General features: G+C 33.8%; 1 protein-coding gene across 2 annotated transcripts; it reads right to left on the reverse strand.

The window, feature by feature from the left end:
• Positions 1-2,402: 2,402 nt before the first annotated feature.
• Positions 2,403-9,940, reverse strand: LOC107462995 (ethylene-insensitive protein 2). 2 transcript variants are annotated; one of them, XM_052252625.1, is made up of 9 exons: positions 9,805-9,940; positions 9,303-9,341; positions 8,599-8,853; positions 8,171-8,257; positions 7,966-8,076; positions 7,682-7,894; positions 6,169-6,354; positions 3,272-6,067; positions 2,403-2,998 (listed from the first exon to the last, which is right to left on the reverse strand). In XM_052252625.1, the coding sequence occupies exons 3-9, from the start codon at positions 8,845-8,847 to the stop codon at positions 2,615-2,617; spliced, it is 4,026 nt and encodes a 1,341-aa protein (XP_052108585.1). In that variant the 5' UTR covers positions 8,848-8,853; positions 9,303-9,341; positions 9,805-9,940; the 3' UTR covers positions 2,403-2,614. The 2 variants fall into 2 exon arrangements, with proteins under 2 accessions (XP_052108585.1, XP_052108584.1); XM_052252624.1 differs by having other exon boundaries at positions 8,971-9,341.
• Positions 9,941-10,991: the final 1,051 nt, after the last annotated feature.

The raw sequence follows: 10,991 nt of genomic DNA on the forward strand, positions 1-10,991 counted from the left end.
TATAAAAATATCACATTACATATTTTTTAAAATGATCAATTTTTAATTTAAATAAGATTTAAAATTAGTTTTAATTTTTTTTATAATAACAATTATAGTAATTTAAAAAAAATTTTAATTATAAATATCAGTAAGAGTTGATTTCTAATTATATGAGAAGTAAATTTTTAAATAATTATTTAGTGATATATATAAAAAGAGAGACATTTCGATTGTATTTATAAAAAAAATTACTCAATTTTTTTAAAATATAAAACCTAAAAAATAAAATTTTAAATTATATATTATTATTTAAATTACTATTTTAGTATTTTAATTTGTAAATTATATATTTAAAGATTAATCATATTTTATAATAATAAAATATAACTATAATAAAATAATAATAATAATAATAATAATAATATATTATTATTATTATTATTATGTTAGTTGAATCAATTATTATTACATTAAAATACAAAAGAAATCTTCAAAGTTTAATTTTATCGGTTAAATTAGTGTCTAATCAAAATATTTTATTAAAAAAATATAGATAGAGAATAAAAATAAGGACATAAAATATTAATTTACATAGTTGGACATTAGGACAAATCAGTTCTTGTGCCAAGAAGATGTCATTTTTTCTAGAGACAAAACACAGTATTTAAATGCCAGCTACTTTCTTCTTTCATCCTCTCATCTCCTTTAATAATAGTGCAGCCATCACTGCCGTCTCCACTCTCAAACTACCACCAATTTTACCCCCTTTCCTTTTATCTCTATTATCCTATCTTTCAAACTACCATAATCACCACCACTGTCACCCAACACCACAACATAACCAACACCACTATTAACACCTTGATTGCCACTACAACTTTCTCAGCATCTCTTAAATTCCACCACTATCATCAAAGTTATTTAAGACAATAGCTTAGGTATTAACAACTAAGCAATACCTTAAACATAAAACAGTAATACCCTAAATCGATCCATAAAAATTTTCTACTAAAAAATTCTGCAACAAATTTTAATTGCTAAATCAATTTCTAAATTTTTATTTTGTTAGCCAAATCAATCCTTACATAAGATTGTTCGTCTATATATAAAGTCTAATATAAGAATTTTAAAAATTTAATAAGTTAAATAATATTATAAACTGATTTGTTTAATTTTTTATCAAAATTTGACACAAAAGCTGATCTATCTAATAAAATAAAAAATTAAAAACTTATTTAGTGATTAAAATTTATTGAGAATTAAATTGTCGAACTAAAATTTTTTAAGAACTGGTTTAAAATATTACTCAGACATAAAACAATACAAAATAATAAAATACCGCTTAACTGTTGTTTTATTTATTTTAAAAATAAGTGTTTTTTTATTTTAAAATTTATAAAAAATTAATGCATTTAAACATAAAAATTATCCAGATACATTGGTTAACTTGATTAGCAAGTTATTCTTTTAAATATCAACCATTAAAATATAACAAAAATAGAAAATATAATAAACTATTTTTTAGTTAGTCTACATTATTAGTCGATTTTAAAGTTTATGTTTATAATTTAAAATTTAAGATTAAGAATTTATGATTTAGAGTTCAAAATTTACAATAAACAATAATTTTTAAAAAAATTGGTTAATATTAAAAAAAATATTAATTTCTGAGCATTACTCTAACTAAAAAAATGGTCAATAAGTGTAATATTCAATAAGAAGCGTTTAAAGATTAACCATGAAAAGGACATAATTTCTTTTTAATCGCAGCTAAATATATATAATTCTGTCATCACTGTCTAATTTAATATTTGAAATAGACAACAAAAATAATTGAGTTCCACCTAGGTCTTAGATTATCTAGGAAACATCAAACATTATACAATCACACAATTGGCTTTTAGAACAATAATTTTTCAAGAACGTAGAACAAGTAGAAAGAATACCATAATAAAAAGAATATCATAGTAAAAAGTAAAAACTTTACAAAAATATGATACTGGAAGAGCTAATATCTTAACATAAGAATTATTAGAGAATAAACTGTTGACTGTCAAAATAATTACAGAAAGAAAAACAATTAATATTTATTTCAAACGTTCAACATAAAATTAAATTAAATTAATCGTTGGTGATCATTTTAAAAAATTTTAAAAACATCAACAACCAAAAATATACTTTACCAAAAATTATTCTGAAATCAGAAAACACAAGTTATTACAGTTCCAGACCCCAAAAGGAAAAGCTAGTTAACTCCATACGTGTTTTCCGGTCAAAAACCAAGACGTGTTCTGGAAACAGAAAAAGATACGTGTCTAAAGTCGTTTCCTTTTTGGTTTTTGTCCCGCAAATTGTTGTACCCAGCTTCTAGACAAGAGAACGTGACAAAATAAATAACATGTCTCACCAAAATGAAGAAATTTCATGAAACTAATTTCCCATCTAGCCAATTTTTCTTTGATTTCGCTGAAATTACAATTAGCAATTCTTTGCCCTATGTGTATATAACATTACAAGGATTATGATACACAGATGGAGACAGATCACTCCTTGATCTTAGAGCATGAGCTGTTACACACCATACTCATAAAACAGCCGAAGAAGGAACACTGATTTTGTTAGATTCGAAGTACTACAAGTTGTTGTATGGTGCCGAAGTGGGCATCTTCCGCAAACCAGTTCCTTCCTTAGTCCCAACGGCTTTGTTGGAAAGCCTTCGCTTGTACCGTTTGAGAACAGATGCCAGGTTTTCCTTCCCTTTTGGGAAAGCCACATCCCCGGCTGCAGTTCCTGTACGTCCTTTCCGGCAAGAGATCGCCATCTCCACATCCTTGATCAGGTCAAGCAGTGTCAATGCTGTTGTGCATTTTCCGCGGCCTGGTTTCGAAGTTGGGGGCAGCATCACCCCATTAGAAAGTGGGGGGCTGGACTTCTGTTGATGTGATGCCGGAACTTGAAGGCAAAAGCATGGGACCAAAGGACTGCGAGGCTTCGAAAATGCAGGATCAATGATGCCCTGCTCAAAGCACCAAAAAAGATAAAGTTAGTGGCATGGAGAAAATTATAAGCAACAATGAAGACATAAAAGGAAAAAGTTGGTGGCCCTGCAAAGGACACATTATTGATGACTGAAAAGGGTATGACATGTATAAGCAATTTATCAATATGATCAACCAACGACAATCAAAAGAACAATAGATGCATCCACATAATTTTTACATGAATGAAGAAAGCAGCTGAAATATGTTTAGATTACTCGAGAACATGCAAACTCGTCAAGACAATTTACCTGAAGGCGATTAAGAACATAGGTGTACTTTCCCCAAAGCTCTGGCCGGCTCTCCATAAGTGAAAAATTTAGAATTCGATGAATACACCACACTCCAAAGCTTATTATTAATTCTGATCTCCAAATACATCCCTCCCCACAGTTAGGAACCGAGGACACCAACGAAGTAGAGGAATTCGCCTCATTATTCTTCATCAAAGAACCAGATTTCCCATCAGAAGAAAAATTATGAGCTTCACCCACATGGTTGCCCGGATTCATTTCCCTAGACTCAATTTCATAAACAAATTTCTCCCTTGCTGCTACACGATCAATCAGATCCTCATCAACTCCATCGTACTGGCTAAACAGCCAATCTGACCCCTCCAATTTTAAGAGCTTCACAATGCATAGTCTAAAAGACTGAAGAAGTTTTCTCTCAATATCCACAAATGCAGTACCTTCCTGGGTTATATTATTAGGCCTACTTCCGATACCTTCCAACCCCCCATTATGAGTTTTATCAGCTACCCCAAATTGCTCAAAAGGCTGCCTAGACCAGAGGGATGCAGTATCAAAACCAGAACTAGAGAGTGCCTCTCGATAGACTTTTGATGGAGACAGTTCATCAAAGGCCAAAGGAGCACCCGCTCTTGATTCAGAATTTGAATATAACGACAGTTCATAAGATGCTCTACTCACAGAAGATCCATAGCCAACGGAACCATCCCATGGAGCATTTTTATTAGATGCATAACCAGCCCTGTGGGGGATGGCATATCCAGAAATGTCAGGCAAACTATGGTATTTCTTAGCATTAACTGAACCGGCCATGTTGACTGCAGGTCCAGAAGATGAATAATCATAAGAGGTCCTCTCAGATTGCAACTGGCTATTTCTAGAGGCAGCTACATTATGGAACCCAGGCGGTTGGCCCACACCTAAACCATTACTGTGCAACTTCTTTGCCAAAGCATAGGCAACTGAATCCCTGTAGTTCGTATTAGCTATGGAAGCGGCTTTCAACTGTGGCAACTCCATTGGACCATTTAAGTTATCCAAATTTCTCCCTTTATCAACCTGGCTAAGATAGGATGCAGCTTGATACCCATGTATTGTTGCTGGCTGATAATCCTGAGCCTCACATGAAGGCAAATTACGCACACTGGAATAGCGTCTCTCGCCAGAATCAGAAGATAAAGGCAAATTACGCACACTGGAATAGCGTCTCTCGCCAGAATCACCAGATGAAGGCAAATTAGACACACTGGAATAGCGTCTCTCACCAGAATCAAGGATATTGCGGCCAGAGTTCTGTACATATGCATCTAGTAATTGCATGGGATTCGCATGCATTGAAGAACTCCTTTGAATACCATATGAAGACTCCAAGCTACTTTGCATCCTACGCTGATCGGAGCTGTCATATGGACCTGAGTTGAGTACACTGTTGGAACCGCTACCTCCAACAGATGCTAAATAATCAGGATAGTCCTTTCCAAAGGAATCTATTTTCTGCATGGAACCAGTGAGCCTTGAATCTGATCCCATTGCTATCAAAACATCCAGCTTCTTTGCCCTTGCTTCTGTGGTTGCTTGCCCATGGAAATCATAAAGTTGCCCCCAAAATTCATCAAGAATAGCAGCTAGCTGACGTCTTGCTGCACGCCCTAAGCCTGCTAATCTTGAGAGACTTCCAATGCTATTCCCACCTTCTTCACTCTTCCCACTAAAACTCCTGAATGACGGAGGGCCATCTAATGTTGTAGATAGGGGACTTGCGGAGACCACTTTGGATGATTCTTCATTTTCCCATGAGTCTCCATCATCATCATCATCCCTTTCAGCAGTCGAATCTTCCCCAACCTCCTCAACTGGGGCATTACTTTCTATTTTTATAGTTTCAGTATCTTCCATTTTAAAAACAGAAGTGTCATCAGTTACCATTGATACTGCTTCTGACTCTGGTTTGTAAGCCAACTCCTTAGTAAGAGCTTTAGGAGAACCGGGAAATGAAGCAATAGATTGACTCTCCCTTACAGCAGTCACATGGAGATCAGGCTCCAGTATAGTTTCAGGTAAAGTAGAATGAACCGGTACATCTGTGTAGTCCAAGGTCCTTGCTGGAGCTGGGGTTGGCTCCCTCAGCCGAGCACCTGCATCTCCATGATACCTTGTTTCAGCAACATTTGGTTCCTCACCGACGACAAATGGATTTGGCACAGCCTCTGGCACATCCAAGTTCCATGCCTGAGCATCTAATTGGACACTGGCAGATCTTAACGGAGTGGCAGCCAACCATACCATCAAACTTAATGATGCAAAAGCAATGGTAAGAAGAAATAAATACGAAAAAGACACACCACTCCCTGCATTCCATCTCAAATCACCCACCCAATCACTACTGCCAAACATCATTTCAACAACAAAGACAATATTCAAGCCAAGCATACCAATAAATATGATCAGTGCCAAAAGTTCCTCAAACTGAGACATCTTGTGTACATCCATTAGTGATCTAGACGTAGCAACTCGGAAAAGGGGGATCACAGAAGATGGAAGTTGCAAAGCGACCAAAACCTGAGTGAATATAAGTAGCTGGTACAATCCTTCAGCTCCTGAACTCCAAACACAATAAAGTGCAGGCAGAACAGCAATCACTCTAATTGTAGCATAATGAAGCCAACCTGGAATATCCAATTTTAGGAAACTTTGCACAACTACTTCTCCACCAAAACCCCAATTTAATGCTGTAATTTGATTTGCAAGAAACACAATGAGAAAAAGAACAGACAGAGCTACCGGGCTACGCAACACCTGCAACAAGAATATTCAAATCATATTTGTTAAGAATGTGCAGATAACAGGATGCTCTAGGTAAATATTCTGAAGTAAACTAATTACAGAGGAAGAGAGACCTGTTCCATTGGTGATAATGCATCCTGAAAAGTAAGCAAAACAAGGCCCATACTGTGGAACTCATTTGCTGAGGTGCTCATCACAGCATTATTTACCAAATAAAGACAACTGAAGACACATAAGATAGCCCAAAAATGGTTATGACATAAGGCATCCTTAGAAATGTTTGTTGGTCCTTGATGCCACTGCAGAAAAAGAAAATGTCAATTCAGATTGGCAAAACAAATAACTGCTAACAATATGACAGAGAACATGATGCACAATATTCCCCCCACACCTAAGCAACATACAAACCTCAGCAAGAAAGCTCTATAGCTTAACCAGGAGGTTGCCATATGGCTTATAAGAAACATAATTAGGAATTACATCTAAATTCTGCCTGCAAATGCTTTCAGAATTAGCAATACACTTTTTCCTTCTTTCATTTGACATGTATCAAGCAACAAGTTCATTTTATACATTTCTTCTCCAAGAAAGACTGATTTTTTTTTTTTTTTTTTTTGCAAGATAAAATAGAAATTCATTGAAATGAGGAGAAGCGTAATACAAAAAGTGGGGATAAAGGTATTTTGGGAAATTCTGTTAGAGGATATAAAGAAAAGGGACTATAAGAAGGAGCATGAGTACTGGAGTGCATTTCTTACGCACACACACATAATGATACCAGCATATTACAACATCCTTCTAAATAAAGTCATCCATAGGATGAATCAAACTACACTGTAAGAATATCTACTAAGAACCCTCTGAAAATAGAAGCTACAAGGTAAGTGACATTGTTTGGATGAATCATTGGCTCCAATAGTAACATTGTTAAAGAGAAACTATGTTAATGCGCCTTGTGTTAGAACAAGCTCAGCAAATCTAGAATCAGATCATGGTACTAATAAAAAATAATAATAAATAAACTCCACATATGAGACTATTTACCGAATGACTTCAACATTGAAAATAGATCTAGCGATAAAGATGAAATTTCATTTTAAGTTAATTCCTGCTATATGACAGTCAATGAGCCAGCTTCCATGTAAATATCAATCTAAAGCACTGGCATAATTGCATTTATTTCCCCTCATAAGGGTACTATTAAGCAAATAATGTAACCATACATGACATAACAAAAGGGACAATGCAACTTGAGGGGCAAGAGAAAAAGCAGTCAAAACACATTTTGGTTTTGACCATTCAAACTAGCAAAGGGTTAAACATTTGACCAACATAATTTTCAAAACTTCACTAGATAATGCAACAATATGAGGATGTAACAATTGTGAGATAAAGTATAAAGGACTCGAAATTCAACAATTTTAACTAATGGCCAGCACTGCTTAAAGTGCCTATCTCCTTGGGCGTAAGATTTACCAAAGATAACACACCTACAGTGGTGAGGTGATTGTCTCTCCAAGCCCACTATCCTACTACAAGATGCAGATATTTCATATATATCAAAATACAAAGAAGCAAAACAGAGCTGCAAATATCTCCACATGGTAAAATGAGAGGAAAACATACTTGTACAATTGAGGAATGAAGGTAAAAGTTGTGAGGCACAAGAGTTGCTCCCAGAAGACTCATTAGCACAAAGGCAATCTCCCCGCTCAGCTTTATTTGTATTCCATTCACAGATAATGGATTTTCTGGTCGGTTGATAAGTAATCCAAGTACAACAAGAACTAAGACAAAGCCTGCTACATATTGGCCTAGGATCTTGGCCTTCTCAATGTCCTAGACAAAGAGAAACTAGTAAATACAATTGATTAACAAAGGTTGGTAAACACACAAGGAATAATACTTACAAGGAGGCCAGCAAGAAGTAGATGAAACACAGCACTGGTGGCAGTTAGAAAAACACAAGTGAACAAATCCCACCCAAAAATAAGATTTAACCCTTGTGCCACTCCCAAGATCTTGCAAAACAGGTAAAATAATAGGTTCAGGTCAGTGAACTACTTTGCTGAACCAACCGTTATGTAAAAGGTTGATCTTGGGTAAGAATATTACCATGTTAAGGTCTAGAATAATCACTGAAAGCTCTGCTTGAACCCCAAGAAGCATGCATGTCCATGTATCATACTCGTTGCTGCAAATCTTTTGAGAAAGAAAGTAAAGTTAGTCTACATTGAACGTAAGCTAAGAGTCCACATGTATTGATAGAGGGAACGAGTCTTATGTTTAGGTTCAATTCCTCTTGAAACTGACATATATAAATACCCTTCAAACTTCAAATTTCCAAGCATGTAGCTATATTTTTTACAGGTGTTAATCAGCAAGGTGTTACACTAATAAGCAGAAATAAAACTAATGAGTCGTTTGGAAAAAGTTAATTTCAGGCCATAAAATAGTGGAGCTGCAGAAATTTCCGAAATAAAAGATGTACAACATAGAATTAGAACAGTTGTTTAAAAACCCCAAAGAGGAAGAAAGGATACCTGAGCAAGATCTCTTTCAGTGACTATACCAATTCTTGCAGATATATACTGACAGAAGATAGCAGCAAGATTGAAAATTAGCATAAAAGCCATCAGATCAAACCCAAAACGTGCACCACCTTCAACAGTTGCCACCCACTTTCCAGGGTCAACATATCCTATTGAAATCAAAAGCACAGGTATAACAGCAGGAAGCGACCGATCAAGGAAGCCACGCTGGTGGTTAGCATTCAATCTCCCTGCTTCCATTTTACTCTGATATTGTAACACCAACAATAAGGCTACCGCGAAAAAAGGCAATACTCAGAGGGATGCTATCAAGTAGCGAAAACTCTCACTGCACCAATGATAATCATATAACTGCAACTTAACTATATTCATATGGAAAGACGTCATCGCCTACATGACAATGATCAACGCGGTAGCAGCTTCACATATAAACTATAACCAGCCAGCTGATACAATTATTTGCAAACAATTCACGAAAGGGCATAATCCTTATATCCCTGCCGTTTGACTAAATGTTTTAGACAAAAGCTAGTTATCATCGAATACATATGTAGTCAGTGTTCCTGATCAAGTCAACCCTGATATACAATCACAAAAATATTTTACAACACCCCCAAATAAATATTTCATTCATCAACACATCATGACCAAAAGTGAATTCAATTCACGACAAAGCTCACAAAGAAAAGACCCACAGATAAATTCAATCACTTCCTCTTCAATCTGCTTGAATCCTGCATCAAATTGATTCAAAAACAGCATTATTACCGTAATTAAAAAATAGAAAGAAAAAATAAAACAAAATAAAAAATACAGAACATGTTAAAAACAGAGGAATAAGCATCAACGAAGAAAGCATCATCATCCCGATTAGATTACATTCAAGGTTCCAGAAATGCAAAGCACACAGTGACACTAATTAAAGGCAACAAAATATAAAAGCAGAGAATCACAGATTTATCAGCTCTAAAAATCCAAGACAAATAAATGAAGAAAGAGAAAGGGGATAAAAACAAAACCCTACAGTGGATAAAGCTCAAAAGAAGCTCAAGCTTTTGAAAAAGATAAGAACGAAAAGGGAAACGTAGACTTGGATCTGATGAAGCATGTGATAGAAGAAAACAGTTGCACAAATTTCAAGGCTTAGTATATAGTTAACCAGTTAGTTAGGGTTCTGGAGAGAAGAAAATCTATAACCTCTTCTTCAGCTGCTTCTTCTCTCGTCTCAATTTCAGGCGCTCTCTTCTTTTCTTTGTATCTGTGTCTATTTACTCCAACGAAGCAGATCTCACACACTCCCACAACACCATCGCCATCACATAATTGTGATTATTTTATTATATTAATATAATTGGATAGTAATTATTGGAGACTTTAAATAAATTGTTTGTCCATAAAATATTATTTTTGTATTAGTCTCTATAAATTTATCAATTATCATGATTATTTAACACTTAATTGATAATGTTATAAAATACGAAATTATTTATGGATCATGATGTCATCTGAGTATAGAGAGAGAGAGATATTTGGGAGAAGATTATAAAGAAAATTGTGTGGGGCTTCAGTTCCAGTTACCAAATGGGAGTGTGTGTAACTCTGAGTGTATTTCAAACGAAGGGTAAAACTGTAAAAGAGCTCAATAAAAAGCCTGGAGTTTACCATTTTCCCCTTTTCTTTTTCTTTCCGCATGTGGTTTATTTTAATCAAGTAACGCCATATTAATCACAAAATTATTACACATGGAAAGTTTCTAAAAGAGAATGATAAATTATTATTATAATAATACTTAAGAATTAATATAACTGATAAATATCATTTTAAAAGACACAAATGATTAATAAATTTTTTATTATTTTAAAATTTTTTCCTTTTGTTTTCTTTCTGCATGTGGTTTATTTTAATCAAGTAACTCCTTATTAATTACAAAATTATTAAACATGAAAAGTTTCTGAAATTTACTGAAAAAGAAGGATAAATTTCTATAATAAGAATTTATATAACTGACAAATATAATTTTGAAAGACACGAATAATGAATAAATTTATAATTAATTTAAAAATATAATAAAAATACTTTTTTAAGTAACGAAAGAATTTTATATTTGTAAATAATTTATAAATTTAATTTAAAGATTTGTAGAAATGTTTGCATAAAAATTTATAAGTGTATACAGGAAGTCGAAATAAAATATAAATAGTAGATTTTTTTTAAGTTAGGACTTAGGAGTGAGACTCAAATATTAGACTATACTATTTGAGTTATAGCTCATTTATAATATTAGACATCTTTTTTGTTTTTAAAAAATTTTGGTCATTTGCTAAAAAAAAATCACTTGTTGTAAAATCACTAAATTTTAAAAATAAAATACATATTTTTTATTT

Source organism: Arachis duranensis, chromosome 8 (assembly GCF_000817695.3).
Source record: "Arachis duranensis cultivar V14167 chromosome 8, aradu.V14167.gnm2.J7QH, whole genome shotgun sequence".
NCBI classification, from domain to species: Eukaryota; Viridiplantae; Streptophyta; class Magnoliopsida; order Fabales; family Fabaceae; genus Arachis; species Arachis duranensis.

Coding starts and splice junctions, on each gene's coding strand:
- LOC107462995 (XM_052252624.1), bottom strand. CDS start 8,994: ATGACGTCTTTCCATATGAATATA. Junction 8,258..8,598: donor CTGAAAGAGATCTTGCTCAG/GTATCCTTTCTT, acceptor CTTTCTCAAAAG/ATTTGCAGCAACGAGTATGA. Junction 6,068..6,168: donor CATTATCACCAATGGAACAG/GTCTCTCTTCCT, acceptor TTCTTGTTGCAG/GTGTTGCGTAGCCCGGTAGC.